The 19655-nt window shown below is 38.4% G+C and overlaps 1 protein-coding gene across 8 annotated transcripts in view; it reads left to right on the top strand.

Moving 5' to 3' along the window:
- Nucleotides 1-19655, top strand: part of NRXN3 (neurexin 3) — a 972437-nt gene that overhangs the window by 716812 nt on the left and 235970 nt on the right. For all 8 annotated transcript variants that reach the window (XM_086893498.1, XM_086893497.1, XM_086893499.1 and 5 more), the window contains one exon: nucleotides 12876-13057. In XM_086893498.1, coding sequence (XP_086749624.1) covers nucleotides 12876-13057 — 182 coding nt within the window. The remainder of the gene's footprint in view (nucleotides 1-12875; nucleotides 13058-19655) is intronic.

Genomic DNA, 19655 nt, shown 5'->3' on the forward strand with positions numbered 1-19655 from the left:
TAGAGAGTGGCTGAACATCAACTCACAAAACTTACTGGTAGCCTCTGCCAGAGGCGAGAAGCGTTGCATTAGCTAACCTGCCTCGTGCAATGTGCGTGTGGTGCTGATGTGTTCATCATGGCAGTGGGAATATCTTGGTCTCCAAGTGCTGTTGTACTGTCTGTATCAGCCTGCCCTTCTGGATAAAGTCAGTTTGCCACTGAATGTCATGGCAGGAGCCATTGCTATGTGTAGCTGTGAGATAGAGGCCACTCTAGGGTGGTATGAAAACTGTGATGCTGAGGTGCTTTCTAGTGAAATGATAAGAAGGGACTGTGGTGGATGGCTTTTGAGGCCAAACTTCACCTTTTGCCATGAAAGAAGGGTATAGGAGATTACATGTCTCCCTTGAGTGATGTTACATTTGTAGTGTAATACAATGGGATAGCAGAGGATGCTGGGAAAGAACTGATACCAAAGACAAAGGAAACTGGTTGAGGGGAATGAAGTCCCAGGTCAAGGTGAGCAAGTTATTCAGAACCATTCTGCTTTTTCTCTCCCCTGCTGACTTTGTTCAGATACAGTTGTTCTTGAATGATCACAATCAGTATATCAAAATAAACGCTTTATAGAGTGAGGTAGAAGGAGTTGCTGGCAAGACTGTAAATCCTCTCATGGAACAAATGATAACTCAGCTCAAGAGCCCTTTTGTCCTGGGAGTGAGGGAAGGATATAAATTCTCTGAAAGTATCTGTCAGTTTGAATTGCTCTGCATTCATCATGCCAGCCCTCTGCATCATTCATGAATGTCATAAGACGCTAAAGAATTGGCACTTCATGGTGAGAATGATTAAACAACCATTACACTTGTCTTTTACTCTGGCATGGTACTTTTAACAGATTACCTGTATAAAGTTCTCTTATGTCCATCTCTCCTAGCGGTGGATGTCCTTTCATGGTGGCAAGAAGAGGTAATAACAAGAAAAGCTGTGTATCATTTACAGAATAGTTTGTATGCCCTGTTACTAGCTCCGGATATTTTTGTTCTTACATTCCCACTACGTGACCTTGGGGAAGGTTAGAAAGCCTTGGGAATGGTGAGCTTCCATAAATGCATTTCTTCATCACTGACCTTCCAGCATTTGTGAGGGACAATGTCATATTTGAGGTGAGGTCAAAAAGCCCAGAACTCTGACTGTCTTTCCTTGATAGACCAAAATGGGCCCTATTTAGTTGTAGAAGACTAGGCTGTGTCTACAATAACAACCAACATATCCTATGTTGGTTTTTAGAATGAAATTTAGTACCAAGGACCTGAGATCTATACTGCAGGCTTTTTTCTTCTGAAGTGTTGCTTTGGACTAGCTCTAGTGTTCTAGACAAGTAGCATCTTAAAAGCTGGATTGCTCTGAGACTGCTCTGATGAGAACCAAATCAGAGCTAGTGGTTGATAAATCAAGTTGTTTATTTCAAAAGCATACTGTTAAAATGCTAATACCCAGTAAAAAGTTACATACCTGAAAACTTTCTTCTTTTTCCAAACTCGGCTGCTAATTTAGCTTATTAGATTTGGTAAAACTCTAACCTTCTGAGGCTCTAATAAATACCCAGTAGCTGATATTTCTGGCCCAGTATTTTTTAGCTGTCAGGACTGAAAATTTGTGTTTGGTCTCTTGCAGTGATGACAGTGAAAACAGTAAATTTAAACTGTATTTTCTGTTTTGGTATCTATGATTAAGGAAATGTAAGCAGGTATGTGAGGAAGACTGAAGAATTGCCTACAGTTAAAACAAGCAAAACCATGTGGACTCAGACTGGTCAGGCAAGCTGTTATGCTACTTAAACCTGAAGTGACTAAATGAAGCTGATAGAACAGAAGTTGTCTTTGCAATTTTGTTTTGTTTTTGCTTTGCTTTTGGTGCAGGTTTTTTTGTTTGGGTTTTGGGGAATCTTTTTTTGATTGTTTTTTTTTCATTGTTTGGGGTTTTTATTTGCTTGGATTTTTTATTTTGCTTTCATAGTTTTGTGAGGGTTAATTTGTTTTAATGGAATAAGGGAAGTATAGCTAAGGATAAACACTAGAAAGAGATTCTCTAGAGGAATGTTGACTGGGCTGAGATCAATAATAGCATTTTGGCCTTTATCCATCCTGAGAGGTATCTAGGCCATTTTGTTACCATTCAGATTCTGTAAAACTGTACTGAAGTAACATTCCTGTTCTTCCTCCAAGCCCCAAGTGAGCTATGAATCCCGCTGTTCTTCTCCTTGCTAACAGCAGTCTCTGTATTCAGCTCCTTTGGCATGCTGCCTCCTGGGCTTCTTGAAGGACATCCTCTCTGTGTGCTCTTTTATCAGAAAATACCAAGAAATAAGAAATTGCATCCTGATCCTACCTCCTCTTTGGCAGCAGAATGTAACTAAGAAATGGTTCCATCTACCTTTACTGAATTTAGTCACAGTTGCACGTAACGAAGTACTGGAGTCTCTTTGCAGGTAGTGGATAACTTGGCCCTAGTAAACATATCCTGCTGTTCTGCAAGGGTCACAATTTTACAGGCACTTGTACCAAACACATTTCATATTTCAGTTGTGTTTGTAGTTTCTTTTGTCTCTTCTTCTGGTGCATAGTGGTTTTAAGCCTTTTGTTTTCTATATTGTTATCAGTACTGTGGGGAGTTCGGGGTTTTTTTTGCAAAATGTTTTTCATACTCTGTAATGTGTAGGAAAAAAAAGAAAAAATAAAAAGACCTGGAGGAATTGTCCTTGTGGAATTTTTCTAGATTGATAACTGTCATCTAGCTGCCTAAAGCTTTGGAGGCTGAATTTGATTACACAACTGGTCTCTTTACTGAAAGAAATTAATTAAGGATTGAGGGTGGTGGTATAAGTCTGCAAGGCAAAGTTGATACTGAGAGGATAGATATAGGGACAGATTACTGTGCCTTACAAAACAAGAACGAGGGAGCATGCAATCTATTTAGCAAGAGCAAGTATGAAAAAGATGATTCTTCACACAAAAAGGTGATCCTTTTTCACTCAGACTGCAAGTGACACCAGGATATCTTTAGTCCAAACCCCTGCTTGGAGCGAGGTCAGATCAGGTTGCCTTGGGTTTTATGTAGTCATATCTTGAAAACCTCCGCACACAAAGACTCTAAAATCTTCTTGGGCAACCTGTTTGCATGTCTGTCCTTGTCAGGAGAAAGCTCTTTCCTTGTTGCAGATTCTTTCACTTTCCAAGTATGGGTTGCTCCCTGTTCTTCAACTGTGCAGTGCTGTGAAGAGCCTACCTTTGGCTTTTCCATAACCTCCTTGCAGGTGCTGTGAGACTGCCCTCCGGTCCCCTTGAAGCTGTCATCTCCAAGCTGATAAAGCCCCAGTCTGCTGGCATTTCCTCACAAGGCAGGCACTTTATCCACCCAACTGCCTTTGTGGCATTTCACTGAGCGTGCTTCAGTTTGTCAATCCAAAATCAGATGCATTATTCTAGATGCAATTTAACAACCACTGAGTAAAGGGGAATAATCACTTCATCTACTAACAGCCTCAGGTCCTGTTAATAGAGTGCAAGATGCTGTAGGCTGCCTGTGCTGATAGGGCCCACAGCTGGTTAATGTTTAACTTGCTACATCAGTGGCAGATTTGTGTGAGTCATTGTCAAGGGTTTGTAAGACATTATGGTGAATGCAAAACTTTTTAATGTATTCAAAGAGAGACTGGATAAGTACTTGAAAAATAGATCTCTTTGGGATTACTGTATAAACAAACCGCATGAGGCAGAGTTAATTGATGAAAAGACTCATGGTCTGAGTGCATACTTAAAAGAAATAGTCTTGTTCTACTCTTAGTTTTCCCTAGGTACCCACTTAGGTTCAATGCTGAGGACATGACAGTGGTCCTTGTCTGACCAATCATGTTGTTATAATGGAAGTTAAGGTATTACTGAAATATTTCAGTATTGCACTCTTTTATGTTTAAGCTGCTGTGCCTATGGTCATCTTGTGTCTGTTTTAGTCAGGAGTTAATCCCTAAATTCCTTCTGAGATGATAAACACCCCCAACATGCCCCATGGCAAATTTATATTTGGAAAAAACCTCAATATTTCTGGTATCGCAGATTTAGAGAAATCCCTATTTCAGGCATTCATTATCTTGGACCTTGTACTAGTTCTGGGAACACTCCCTTGCTCTCCTTCTTTTCCTCTTCCAATCTTTTTAATGCAGTGTAACTAATAAGAAGCAACATACTGTCTGATCCAATTGTTGGCTGATGCACACATACTGGGAGGAAAGCAACTTGTATTAATTTGCTGTCATTAAAAAAGACAGACACAGAAAGCAGGCGTGATCTGAATTGCTGCTTCTGTTTTGTGTTAGTCTTGCAGCTTTTATAGCTCCTCCTCCTTTTTGTATGGAAGAAGCTTCTTCATATTTTGAAGTGAGAAAGGAATTTCAGTTTCATGTCAAACAGTGCCTGCTTTTTGAGATGAATATGGTGTTCAATTCAGTCTCACAGTGTTTGTCAAGGGAAGAGTGAGCATGCTGAAAGGAAGAGCTAATTCATGAGAACTCTAAGCACAGAAGCTTGCTTTGCTTTTTGCTTTTTTTTGTTTGTTTGTTTGTTTTGGATTACACTGGAAGCTTTGTATTTTCCAGGGATGTAAGTTTCCTTTGTTCTTAGGCAATTTAAAGCTCTTGATAAATAAATGAATGTTTCAGCAGTCATGTCGTAGAAAATACTAGGTCTTTCTTTCTCCCAAGAGGGATCCTGTGATGGAATGGTCGAATGAGTCAGATGATGATGATGGTGATTAGGTACTCTGGAACCTTTTCAACGCCCATCTCTGTTTTGTTTTAATCAAGGAGGTGTTCATTTCAATAGACCTTTTAAACTCTGGGTGTGGAAAATACACTAAGTCACAGAGATGTACAAATGCTGGAGAGGATCTTTAGGTGGAGCAAGACTTTTCATCCTGGTTGATGATACTCAGTTTTGACGAGACTTCCATTTCTTGATGTCTTTGAGTGAGAGTGGCTCACAAGATATCCCTGGGATATCTGGATATTGCAGATCATTCATGTAATGTAAGAAAATTAGTGTATGTGCTTGAAGGCAGGGGATGTGTCGATGTCTAGCTTCGTTTTGGTTCCTGAGATATAAGTAATTCAGTTGTCTAATTACTTTTTTTTATTTGGTGTGATGTATAGTGAGATAGGAAGATGAGGAGTAAAAGAGGGGTTAGGATAACAATGTAATTGAAGTTTAGGATTGAGGGCAACAAGATGAGAGTTTATAAGTGGAGAAGGAAGAATAGCTGCTGTCAAGACTGATGCCTTGGTAAATATGAAAGGGCAGAAGGAATGGGAAAATTCTCTCTTAGTCTTTTTTTTTACTCTTTGTTCTTAATTTGTCTCATAAAATGGCAGCTGGAAATGCTATCCTGCTGTGAGGCAAAGAAGCTATGTGATGCTGAATGCAGTGCATTTAGTGGAAAGGACTCTCAGGAGTAACTTTGCAAAGCTGGCAATTGAAAACACCTGTTAGGTCATCTCTAGGCAATATAGATATTTTACCACACCTAGAATTGACCCAGTTGAAGTGATTTCAAGTAATGAAGAGTCAGCTAAATCGTCCGTGCTCTTTGGGAGTATGTTGCAAAGCTAGGTGAAGACTTTACCTGTTTTCATCGTTATTGTTGTTAATGCATATGGACACTGTTTCCTTTCTTTGACTGTCCTCAAAATATTGTTTTGTCATTCTTTTACTCTTTTTACTCCTAAGAAATTAATTTAATGGAAATTTGGAGTTGTGCAGCACATGTGTAGTCTATTTGATGTGGCCAGAATGAATTAAGTATTAAAAACGGCTGTCAGTAGCTTCATTTTTCCTCAGCCAATGTGCATCCTTTTGGCAGTGTACAGGTTTTAACTGATGTTTTTTTTATTTGCATTGAGATGTCATAAACTTTTGGGGAGTAATAAATAGATCTCATCTGAAAGTTGCGGTTGTCTTTTCTGGTTTGTGCAGTATGTGTTGTTTGCTCCCCCTTAGAGCTAGTGGTCAAAACATGGATTGTTTTTTGTCAAGCGTAGCAAGCATAAATAAATAAGATGCTGAACTCTCTGGCCAAGTAAAGACCTGAGGAGCTACCCTACAATTGTTTCTCTGACTGGAAACAGAGTGGTCAAATATGGAGTCTACCTTAAGCTGAAACACAGGGCCAAGAACCTTAATACTGGGGGCACTGATCAAATCAGTCTGATCAGACTTGTGGCAAAACTTCCAATCTATGTTATTAGAGTTTTCTATTAGAACAGAAATTGATCTTGGCAGCTATTCCTTGTTGTCTTGTTCATCTCCACTTGCAAGGGTGGAATAGCTCTCTATATACCATGTTTTTTGGAACTGCTTTTTTATTATGTGACCAAATTAAGATGGTTCCTGCAGCAGCAAATTTTATCTCCTTACTTAGTTTCTGCAGATGTATGCCTGATCTCTTCTCACTTGCTTTCATGCCAGTATTCTAACCTGCATTCTTTTACATGCCTTTTTTTGGTGATAGTAAATTAACTGCCTAGTCCAGGGACAGTAAGTTAAGGGTCACTGTTACTTTTTCTTTACATAAATTTGGAAAAAGTTCCACTTCAATTAGTTTTCTTATTGAGATTTTGTGGGCTTTTTTGAATTTCTGTATAAACTATTAGGTCTCCATTATTTGGTTATGCTTTTAGAGACCTGATGATTAACAGGCTGCTAATTACAGGTGTTAGCAAGGTTTCCTTCCTGATGGGAAATGGCTCTTGGTTTGCTTGTGTAACCTAAGGTCATGCACAATGTGTTACTGATTTCACCCTTTGACAACATCGCTTCTTGAAAATTACCTAAATTTCAGTTTTCTGCTAAGAAAGAAGAGCTAAATGCCATCATCATGAATTTTCCTGTAGTTTAACTGGTAGCTTCTTGTTAAATAGCAGAAGGTTATGGTTATTAATAAACTTGTTAGGACCTGCATATAAATATAAAATATAAATAAAATATGTGCATATAAATACCCAAAGACACTCATCTGAACTACTGGACTAAGTAGAATATGGTATAAAAAAATCTTCCACTCCCTTTTCAAAAATGTTAAGTAAAATAGTATCTGTACTTGTTATGGTTTAGAAATGGTATTCCTCAATTTAGAGTATGGTATTCTATACCACTTATGTCATGCTCAAGTCTTATACCTTCCAGCAATATATGTATCTAAACACAAGCACAGGTATTATTTCCATGGTCAGTGGCTGTCCTCCCCAGGATGTCTGCTGAGTTCATTTATTCCATCTGGGTTCTATCCATTCTAGATGTCTTCCTGGGCAGGAGAGCTAGTGTGCTGTTGGCTGGTTGCCAGCTGCATCACAAGCTCATGACTGGTGCAACTGAAGCAGTCCATCCTCATTGTCTGTGGTTCTTATGACATACAGTGGCAATGTCATTTTAGCCACCAGTATTATAATATTTGGCATTACAGACTGTTCTCAGCCAAATATCAAATTCCCTTCAGATACATTTTGTGTTTCCCTGTTCCTCTGCATTACCCACCAAGTACACCCAAGTTTCTGAACAAAAACAATCCCACAGATGGGTTTGCCTTTGCTTGGTGCAGGACTAATCTAAACTGTCCTCCCTAACACCTTCCTCATGTGCACCACAGAGACTTCATCCCCTTCTGGTACATGGAGGTTAGAATTGTGCAGGGCCAGCTCGATTGGTAGAGCTTTAGTTAGTGTTAACTAAACAGGTGATGTTCACTAAATGTAAATCCCAGTGTTTGAAGGTCCCACCACCCATTGATTTCAATGTGATTTTTAGCAGTCCATTGTATTGTTCAGTTTTCCCAGAGGCTGGTGCATGACAGGGAATATGACTCAATGCCGTTCTTTCTGGCCCAGGTGTCTACAAGGTTATTTTTGAAATGAGTCCTGTTTCAGACTCAGTTTATTCTGGCATGCTGTGCTGCTGCAGGACTTGCTTTCCAAACCCCAGGATAGTGATCCGGGAAGTGGTGTGAGGCACAGGGTATGTCTCCAGGGCTCACCTCTGGAGGTGCCACAGCATTCTCCTTACAAATATTCTGTCACTTTATCAGGGTCCTATCGTTGTTCAGGGGTGAACTTCCAAATCACCAAAGCAGAAAGCGCCTTTAAAATGTGGTCAATGCCCTCCAACATTCCATGCCATTCATGACAACCTAACCTTGGGGCAGGTTTCTGAAAGGTACTCAAGTAATTATTGTAGCTTTTGCATTGGCCTGGGTTCTTCATAATTTGCCTCCTAAAGGTACTTCTTGGTTGTAAAAATATGAGCTGTAGCATTTACCATATATTAAACTTGTACTCACCTTCCAGTGCAGAGTTGCTGCAGTTAACCCTTCAGTGTATGAACACTGTAATACCTACCAAATGTTACATTTTCTTGGCCACAAGGGAATGACTGTGTGTGCTGTCCTGTAGCTGAAGCAAACAAGGCTTTAGGTGGCTTAGTAGATGCAAATAGGGAATTTGCAATCAATTATTTAATGTGGGGAAATTCACAGGAGTGCAGAGCATAGAAGTGATGATTCGTGCAGACATAAGACTTGTTTTCTACTACTCTACTTTTCCTTTATTACTTTACTTTTCTACTTTGCTGCAGTTGTACTATGTTGATTGAAGGAAACTTGTCCTTAAAATAGGTTTTCAAAGTATTTGGGTAATGTTGAGTTAATGACAGGTGATGATGCCAACTTAAATGAAATGTTTTTTAAAACATCTCACTTTTAGGCTTTATTTGCTCTGGCTTATAACCTGTGGCTTATGACTTTTCTGTTAGAAGTTTTCCATGACAAGTCTTTGCCTCAAACTATTTTGTTTTGACTGAAGATGAATATTCTAACAGCTCTATTCATGAATATAACTAGCAATTACATAATTTACCTAAGCTAGATGTGCAGACTGCATTGTCACATGTGTAGGAACATGCCCATCTTTGATGTCTAAACACTAATGATATAAGTTACAAGTTATGTAATTTCTGGGAGAAGTCAACTACTAATCATCCAACCCTAAGTTTTGTGTGTTTATAAACTTAGATGCCAAGCATGTAATGGTAGTCCTAGTAGCTTAAATCTGTAATGAGTGTTTGCTCACTATATATTGTTCAATTTTCTGAGCTCCCAGTGCTCACCAAATTCTGCATGCAACATGTAAAGTAGCTGAAAATATTCTACTTCCATTTGTTTTTATGTGTTGGTACAGTAAATCTGACCCAGGGCACTATGAGAAGTGCAATTGCTCACAAAACTGACTGGGAAAATAATTTTGTGTGCTTGTATCCCTGATTCTATTATTCTTCTTTTTCTTTTTTTTTTTTTTGTTTTTCACGGTATAGTTTGAATTTAGTGTTATATAGTTGAAGTGGTGAAACACGGTAACAACAATACATTGTAATACAATGAAATTAATCAGTTCTTCAGGCTTTTCTATTGTTAGGGCACAGTTGGTGTTGTCATTGTTAAAGGAGTTACATAATTAAACTTTTAACAGTGAGGAAAAACTAAAGTGGCTGCTCTTTAAGAGTGTATACTCCTGTCTGTCTCGAATAGAAAGTATATTGTGAAAAAATATGGGTTCTTGTCTAATAAAGAGGACTGTAACAAAGCTTAGGTACAAGAAGATCTCAAGATAAACAGATGTGTATTTCACCAGGTTTTTTTTAGTCAGAATACTTTGGTTAATTATTCTACAATTCTCTGCAACACCAGAAAGAAAGGATAATGGTTGATTTAAGATCAGGAGGGACTGCTGGAGGTAAACTGGTCTAGCCAGCTTACTCACACAAGATTAAAGCAAGTCCAATCCAATAGAGTTGTCCAGGCCATTTCAAGTTCTGGTGAAGCTGAAATCACCTTTCCTGAAGTTCAGGGTTATAAATTGCTTGTTTTTTTCAATTCTCCTGAACTTTCAAACTCTGTAAGCGCATGGTTGCTGCAGTCAAATAGAAGTATTTTAGTCAAGTGTGTTCGTGTTGCATGGTTGGGGTGTTTTTGTTATCTTTCTATGTGATCGCAATGTGGTACTAACTCTTGTTATACTTTTACTTGATGCACCTTATGCTTTCAGACTGGGATGACTATTTTGTTCATAATTTGGGGGAAAAAATATACTGGCACAATATTAATATGCATCTCTTTACAAAAATGTCAATGGATATCCCATTTGTCCTCAAAAAGTTGGTGAAGGGAAGGGACATTGATGTATCCAACAAATATTTCTACATGCAGCTACACAGAGATAAAGCAAGTTCCCCATCTCTCATTAGGCATCTCATTATTTTCTGATCTGGAAAATAAGCAACCTACTACTGGCCATCAGACTGCTGCTTGCAGGTCTGTTTGGGTTAGTGCTGCTCTGGTTGTTGCATCTGAATTATTTTTCTTTCAAGAGCTCAGTGCCTTGCCAGAACACATGACTGCAAAATGCAGCACAGTAAACCCCTGACATGTTTAAGGTGAAGTTGGACAGCCTGTGGACCAGGGGAAGTCCAGAACTGAGTTGACATTCCCAGTTGAACCAGTGTATTGCATGTCTTCATGAAGCATGATGTAGAGCCATCTCAGGGAAAACTGGAATAAGACCAAGCACAGGCAGATTTTTACTGTGCTATTTGTTATTGTTTCTGATCCTTAGGAATCTTGATACCACAGTACCAAAGTTCTAATTATTGTCAGGTTAGGCTTAGAATCAAAATCTGTGCTCTGTAAGGAGAAAATAAGATCTGTTCAAGTAATTAAGTCTCATGAAAGGTCTGTGAGGACATAATTGGTTCTAGTTGGGTCTCATTGGAAGACTGACATGGTCTACCTGCAGCCAAATGACTCTTAGAGAGGCAAAAAAGTAATCTGTCTTCATAAAGAGTGAAGAACTCACTTCCAAGCTTGTCTTTGCTGCTGAAAGGCCTGATAACCGGTACAAAGAAAAGGAGGAGAGATTGAAATTCAAGTGAGAGTAATTTTGAAAAGTGGGTTCTAGTTTCTGAAGCCATCAACAGTGAGTAAATCTACTTTTGCATACAACATTGCTGTGCCTGGTTTTAGTCTGTAGCACAAATACACACAAGTTATAGAACAAACTGATAAACTGAAGGAGCATATTTGTAGGGGGCTGTTGTTATACCTGAGCATGGGAGAGGACATAGATAATTCACTACCTGGTCATCTCCAGCTGTCTTACCATAAGGTTGCAGACAGAGCTGGGGATGTATTTAAACAAACAGACAAATAAAACCTCTTTCTACACATCTTAAAATAGTCATACACCCTCTGTCTGGAGTTTAAAGCTGAATGAGGAGACTGAGTCTGTAAAATTATTCTTTCTCAAACTGAAATAGTGTACGTGCACAGTTCCAGAATGTGTTTTTTTAGTAAATCAGAATTATGACTTAAATTTCCTATGTAACCCTGATTTTGGACACATTTGTCTGAATTTACTGAGGGCATGTTCTGTTGGATGTGCACAGGCCTGGAAGGCAAGAAAGAAACATGATTCATTTTCACTCTGTCATTGAGTCAGCTGTTCACAAATAATTTCATTCCTCTGTGGCTAAGTTTTTGATGTCTGTTTTGTTAATGTGTTCTGAGATGTGTATAGGAAGCCTCTTTAGCAAGGGAGAAGTGTATCAATTATTTCTACTAATGTGTAGCATTTATTTGGAATTCAGGTCATAGACAGCTTTAGTGAAGCTGCAACAGTAGACAAGTGTAGAAATTACTGTTATATGATCCTACCTGTTTCTGTAGCTATCTCCTTTCACTCTGTGCAGGGTTGTGTGATCCATGTTGCTGATTGGTACAGTGCAAAAAAAAAAAATCCTCAGTTGTATTTTCACTCAGATTAGAAAATGTACCCAGTAATTGCTTGCACTTTCTACATATGTTTTATCCTTGTTGCATTAACAGAAGCTGGTTTTTTTTTTTTGCTTACTATTCTGTAACCATTGTAATAGTGCTCAGAAAAATGAGGCACAGTAAGTGGCTGAAACATGGAGGAGTGTTGTTCCTGTAGATTTGGACAGGACAGGAATTTTAGATATATTTTTCAAGAAGCTCAGGGGCCAATTGTATAACTGCTGAGTTATAAAATCTTGTTCCTAACTCAGACTGTTGCGTACAAGTCAGAATGTGAACTCCAAACACTTTTGCTTCTCAGCTTCCTCGTCTGCAACAATAATTCCTCACTTGCATTTCTGCCTTCCTCAGCTCAGATGGCCCTCAGGGATGTGGGAGGACAGCGTGTTTAGCATGGGAGAGGTTTGGTGTTGTCCTTAAAAACAAGGGCAAGGAACAAATTCCCAGGCTTAGGGGTGACAAGACAAATGGTGCTGGAAATATATGGACTAGATATCAAAAAATCTCATGAAGTCTTGAGAATAGTCTCCTACTATGTGTGAATAGTCTTCAGCTGAAGGCAAGTCCAACCTCAAGGAGAAATGCTAAATATTTCCTTTAAATCCCCTTACAAGATTGAATCCCATGCTTCTGGAACAGGAGTAGTTTGTGTTTTTTTCCGCTGAACAGCAGTGTCCTATCCAGCCTTGTCTGAGGTATTAGCACTAATGAAATCATTTATTCTCAATAAACTGTCTTGATAATCTTTGATAAACTCTTCACTTATCTTTGTCTTAAATTCTGCTTGTCTTTATTGAGGAACTAATAATGTACTTCATTGGGCCTGGCCAGCAGGATGCATTGATTTCACCCCTGTAACTAATGAAAGCTTGTGCTTGCTTAAGTTGTTCGTCTCAGAAGTCACAGTATTACCACCAGACTTGGTAAATAAGTAACTAATACATTTTTCTTTGGCTTTGTATCTTGTAGCTGGTGCCACATATATATTTGGGAAGAGTGGAGGTCTCATCCTGTACACCTGGCCAGCTAATGACAGACCAAGCACAAGGACAGACCGTCTTGCTGTGGGCTTCAGCACAACAGTGAAGGATGGCATTCTTGTCCGGATTGACAGTGCCCCTGGGCTGGGTGATTTTCTGCAGCTGCACATAGTGAGTACAGACAGACCCATGTCTCTCCCAGACCTGGGTTTCTCTTAAATGGATGTGTGTTTGAGGAAAACTGTTACTCTGAAATACCATGTGTCATAATCTGTACTTTCTATGTCTTCAATTCTCATCAGATTAAACTGCCTTAGTAGTTCTTTTGGGTTTTGTAGAGTTAGAGAATTAAATCTTGATGCCAGGAGTAATTAGGGAGGGAGGAAACAAATAAAACAAAACTCAAAAGCCTTATGTGATTCAATAGTAGGATTTATTCAAAATGTGAAGAAACATTTTGCTTCAGTGGTAGTCTACTGATTCATATGCACAGTCCTGAATACAGCTGAATTTATGGTGAAGTATTACTATTCTTGGAAGGCAAAGAATAAAAGGGAATGATAGGTTGTTGGGTTTTTCTTCACAAAGAAAGTTAAGTGAGAACTGAACAGATCCTCAAGCTGATATAGCTGATGCTTGCTTTAGCAGGGTAGTTCAAAAGAGTAAGAATTTTATGTTAGTGCAACATAGCTTTTCAAGAAAAAAAAGCAGACTTTTGTGAGAACTTGAATGAAGGGGGTTTTAGGACAGTTGAATTACTTGAGAAAATGAGAACACTAGGACTGGCAACACTTGGAGTTTGTTACTTGATGTGATTCTTTGGGAGGAGAAGAGACTGTTTGCTCTGTTTTTGTCTGGCAAATAGCCAAGAGGTTTACTAGAGGTAGAGGCTGGTTATATTTCTTGACGTTCAGATTGTTTGCAATGTATTATGCATTAATTCATAGTGGAAGGGAAATTGGGCCATTTGCAAATTTTGAATGAGCTGGGGATATGTTGACATTTCAAGGAACCTTGAAGATATAAGTAAACAGGAAGGAATGCCAGGGGCCAAAACATGTTAAAGACAAAGGGCTTTAATCTGTTGCTAGAGTTTGCCATATTCAGAATTGTGTTGAAGCACTGGGTATATTGCAGGGTGGTTCTGAAACAACCAGAAACAACGTTTTAGTACTCATTGTAAGCATATTCATTAAAAAAATAATAATAATAACACAAGAAAATAATTGCTTTCTCTTTCCAATCAGTTTTGGAAAAGAAAATAATGAAAATTTTTCAGCTTCTTTCCCATATTTTTTTTTTTTCAAACTACTTTGTATGGAATGGTGCTAGTTTCAGATTATTTTAGATATTTAAATGTCTGAAATATCTGTAGAAAAAATCTTATTGTGGTTGATATTATTGCCAAAAGTTCAGTTGAATGCTTTCTGTGTAGTTTGGCCAATTTTATCCCTGAAAGCTGTTCACTAGCAGTAAATATAGAACTAGTTCAGCTTTAATTTCTCTTGTTCTTTTGTGGTCAGGATGGATTAGGAGGATTTGCCAGTCATTCATGAGGAGCAAAGGCATGCTGCTGTGCTCTTCTGGGTATGGTATTACTGTTCATCATATACATCACTGACTACCTAACTGTTCAAATAAAGAATGTGGTCTGAGTCTCATGCTGTGACATGCAATAGGAAAGTTGAAGAGGAACTTTTAAAGTGTTATTGACTTCTTGAATGTCTGTAAGACTTCGTTATCTCTGGTTTATTGTTCAAAGAAATAGAAGTGAGCTTACATCAGAATTATTTTGGAAAAAAAATTAAATCTGAAGTTAAAGGTGCATCTTGAAATGACACTTAAAATGCAAGACCAGTTAGGATCTCTCAGCAAATTGCATGCAAACTTTTCATGAGATGGTCTTTTGTAACTTTCTGGAGCTGTTTGTATTTTACTTTTCTAAAACCAAAATCTCTTTGATGCAAAATATTTCTGCCTTTCCTAGGCTGAATCAAGGCTGAGCATTAACAGGGTTACATTTTTGTACCCAAGAAAGTAGAAAGAACAGGGTTTCATTAAGACTAACCCACATTATTTTGCAAGCAGTATATCAGCAGAGACTGTAGACCATGAAAAAAAAGTGAGTGATCTGCTTCAATATTCTATCTTGTGTTTTGCTTTATTTTTAGCTGCCTTTACTGATGTAACAGTTATGGTTTTCTCTTAGGATGATTCACCACATTAGACCACCTTTTTTATTCTTATATAGAGCCCCAGGTTTGTTCAAGTTTAATTTTTGTGAATATAAATAATTTTATCTACCATATCTTGGCTATGTTTACATGGATGTCTATTTAGAACAGTGCTTTTATTCCTGTCTTTCCAGGATTTCAAATACTGTAGAGTAAGTCCTTGAGTTTGATATAGCTCTTGGAGAATACCAGAAGTGGTTATGCAGTTCTCAGTCCCAAAGTATTTAATGCCCTCGTGCCTCATTTCATTCATGAAATGGCAAAGAACTGTGTACATTTCTCCTAATTTAATTTACAAATTATGAGCTCCTACAGATTGGTATAAAACACATACTCAATCAAAGATGTTTCATAGTGAAGCAACCAGTGGATCAGCAAAAGGTGAAATGCGAAAAAGGCTTCTTTGTTGAAGCAAGAAATTATTTATAAAATGGCTAAGTGCAGGAGACAACATCTTGTATAACACATTTAGCTGAGGAAGTGAACAACCAGTGAATGAGAGTGACTAGACTGCTTGCTGGTAAGGGGAGAGAATTAGGATGAGCTTGCAAGCAAAAGATTTTATTGTCTATATCCTTAGAAGGTCTAAAAGAAGAAACTGTCAACAGACATTTTTTACCAAGACAAATCTAGAAACCATCCTGAGGTAGTGCTCTGCAGGTCTCCTGTGATTATAAAAACATATAAAAACTGTCTGAATGTAGCTTTTTTTCTAGGAGTAAGTTCTCTGGCAAAGACTTCTGAATATATTGTCTTTAATAGGTACCACCTGGGAATTAATGCATGCTTGAAACCATGACTGCTAACCTCCTAGGAAAGATGGAAAATGAGCCAAATGAGGGACTGAAAGAACTGTTCTGCTTTAATGTTAGTGTGTGAAAATTCACTGTAACCCCTCCTTCATGTCATCATACATATATTTTATAAACATTTGTTACTGTGATTTGTCAATTCTTGAAGTTCAGACTAACTAGATAATGGATACCTTTAAGTTAGATTGCGTTCTATTTTAGGTAATTGGGATTGGCAAGAAAATCCTCATTTGAGATGTGACATATATGTACATATATTGCAGTACCTTAAAAAGTGTCCTACCTCCCCTTTCTACAGTGGAGCAGGTTTCTGCTTAGCTGTGTAGGGCAGATAGAGTGCTGGCACCACAACAATTGGGGTGACAGTGCTGTTCCCTAGCAGCAGTGAGTAACCTGGGAGACTACAGCAAGCATTGAGCTATTGCATGACAAATAGGTTCTGAGTGTCTTACAGAGCACATCACAAGTGTTTATATACTTTCTATAATTATGTTATTAAATGCAAGTTTTAAGTCACAGCTTCTTTTTCCTTAGCATGATAGTAATCTTCAGCCATGGATGTCATCTTAATGGCACTCCATTTCTTTATGTTGATCACAAGAACTGGAGGTGGTAAAATTGCCCTAAAAGCTAATCTGTAAGTTAAAAGACAAACCTTAATAAATTCAGAAGTCAGTGAGTACGCCATCAGTGCACTGGAATTTAGAAGGAAGCACAGGTGGAACAGCTAACCCAAATTGACCATAGTGACATTCCATACCATAAGATAACGTGCCTGGCAAAAAAATGCAGGGAAAGGAAGGGTAAGAGTGGATTCTGATGGTTTATGGCCTGTGTCTTTCCAAGTTATGTGTGTTGAGGCCCTGCTTACCAGGAAATGTCTCAACATCTGCCTGTAAATGGGAAGCAGTATGGTTTTGCTTCACTTATTAAACTTTATCTCCATCCACAAGTTCCCTTACTCTTGCTTCTCTGATTTTCTCTGCATCCCCATTGGGGAGCAGTAAGTGAATGAGAAGTCTGGGGGGGCTTAGTTACTAGGCAGGGTCAAGCTGTCGTGCATAGTCTTGACCTGGAAGAGGGCCTCTGTTCCTGATCATGTATTTTGAAAATAGTGAATGTATTATAGGCTACCATGTGCAGATCATCTGCACAAAAAAATGGACTATCATGTAGCTGCTTGCCCAGCATATTGGGTTTATAGAATAAAAAAATTCCCATAGCAAATATTTTTGATTTTAGGGATGTTATTTTGCTGGAGAGAGGCTATATCTGAATGAGTCTCAAATCTGAGATATGCATGTCACTGGCTGTTTCGCCAGCTGCTGTAAAACTGCCAGGGAGCCTGACTTTTTTTTTTTTTTTTTTCCAGTGGAAACATTCTATTTAAATACGCAATTATCTTGTCCCAAAATGCTCTCAGTTTTTTTCCTGTCCTTTCCTAAACTCCTTTGGTCTCTGAAGTCCCATGTGTTTGTGCATGCTGCATTTATTATTCCCTAAAGCACACAAGAATTAGTAAAGGAAAACTAATTTGAAGATGAGAAACGGACTTTCAGTTTCCAAGACAGCTTTAAAACATTTTATTGGTACTTCTTTTCTTATTTTTAGAAGGTGATTAATAACCCAGTTTTGATGTGTTTTAAGTAGTTCATGCTGCACACAGGAATGGTCCATTTATTGTTATCGCCTGGCTCTTGAGCAGGAGGGTCTGGTAGGAGGCTGTGAGTTGAGACGATGAACATTAGGGAGTTTTTCACCCTGGTGTGCCCGTTCATGGCTGGCACCATTTGGCACTGAGCCCCATCCAGTTATCTCCGTGACCTTTAGGGCTCGGTTCCCTGCTCTGCCGCCGGTGTCTGCACAGGTGTTTGAGTGAGCGCGCGGCGCCAAATGCAGCGGTGCGGGAAATGGCGCACCGATGTCCCGTGGCTAAAGATGATGGATTTTGGATCCCTAGCTCTGGTCAGGCAGCATGGAAGCTCAGTGCTTTGATACAGGGATTCATTAACTCCTCTCTCAGTGGCAGTTTGTGCACAGATCCTAGTGTTTTTGCAGTTGTCATTGAATGTTGTGGAATTGATTGGAGACATGGCAGAAAGAGTTGGTAGGGCAATGTTGGTGTGAATGGTAAAATTGCTAACCAGACCATAAGTTAGCATGATTAGAGTCACCAATCTGAAAATAATTTGGGGAGTTTGGCTCTCAGATCTGTCGAATTTGGCTGGACAGCAGAGAGTGAAAATGTAGAATTGGAGGAGATAGAGGACACTCAGTGGGGAGTTACATTTTGGTAACTTTCTGAAACCTGTCTTTAAGATAAGGGCAACTAAATAATATAATGTAAAAGACAGAGCTTTGCTGAGTCGCAGAAGCATCTACTAAGATCATAGTGGTTTGGCACAGTGGACAGCATTTTTTCAGAATACATATCTGCCACTTTCAGTGTTGTACATCAGACAAAGGCACTAGTATTTCAGTCTAAGTGCAGAAATAAAAAAAAATTGCTCCTAATTAGAAGCAAATGGGAGAGCTCACAAGAAAGATTTGTCCTGAAATATGCAGCCCTGCCTAAAATACATTCTGGAGCTTTAAACTTGTTTATTTTGTCCAGGTTTGTCTTAGGATTCGTTGTGGTTGTGTGAATTGCTGTTAGATGTTAATCAAATCTCAGAGTACCTCACAGTATCTCTCCAAACACCCTCTATGGCAATAAATATGCTATTGTTTGTCCTTGTACACTGTACTAACAAATACTGTGGTTTGCTTGATATTTATTTTACTCTCTCTTTTGACTGTAGTGTTTAGGTAGAATATGTCATCTAGGGTTGTATAATATATCATAGTTTAAATAAAACCTGAGATTAATTGCTTTTCCCGTTTTGCAGTACTTTCTCTTGATATTTCAGAACTAATAATTGGGATTTTCAAATTTTGTCACACAGTCTTGTCTGTGTGTGAGTGAATAAACAGAAATATTAACGAAACTTTTTTGGTGAGAAAATTTCTATTCTGCTTCTTAATATTTTTCTTTTAAATAATAAATACAAAGGAATTGAAGTAATGTGAAGATTTTTCTGGCTGAGTCAAAGAAATAAGACCATCTCCAGTGAAGTTCTTTGCTTGAAATAACCATGACTCAAAGGATATAAGTGTGAGGTTTTCAGTACTCATTCTAAAAGAGACTAAAATCTTCCATATTTGTAGATTCTACCAATTGGCAGTATCAATTTTTGCCTTTTATAAGAAGCTTTAAACTTATGAGCTTATTCAGACCAACCGATCTTCTGTATGCTTGGATAAATTGCGCTAATAGGTTCTAAATTAAATCTGTTTGCAATTAAAGCCTTTATCACCTTCTCTGTGGTTGCATCAAAAAAGTAAAATAAAATTCTTGATCTTCATGTTAATGGGTAGCAGCAGGGTACAATAATAATTCACTGCACATTTAGACATACTGAGTGCTACTCAAAAGCAATTAAACAAGGGCAATTGTCAGTATAATTTACCCCAGCTTGGTATCTGATGTAACCTTCTCATCAAAGGTTAACAACTGTTTCATACTACATCAGCTACAGCAAAATGAATTGTTTCTCTATTAAGCCTCTAGGAAGAACATCCTAAACAGGAACATATTATGAGGGAAAAAAATACGAACTCGATCTAATCCAAGCAATATTACACATTGTTTGCAGTATGACTTGAATTTTATGGGGTTTCAAA

The sequence above is a fragment of the Cyanistes caeruleus genome, chromosome 6 (assembly GCF_971803275.1).
Source record: "Cyanistes caeruleus chromosome 6, bCyaCae1.hap1.1, whole genome shotgun sequence".
Lineage (NCBI taxonomy): Eukaryota > Metazoa > Chordata > Aves > Passeriformes > Paridae > Cyanistes > Cyanistes caeruleus.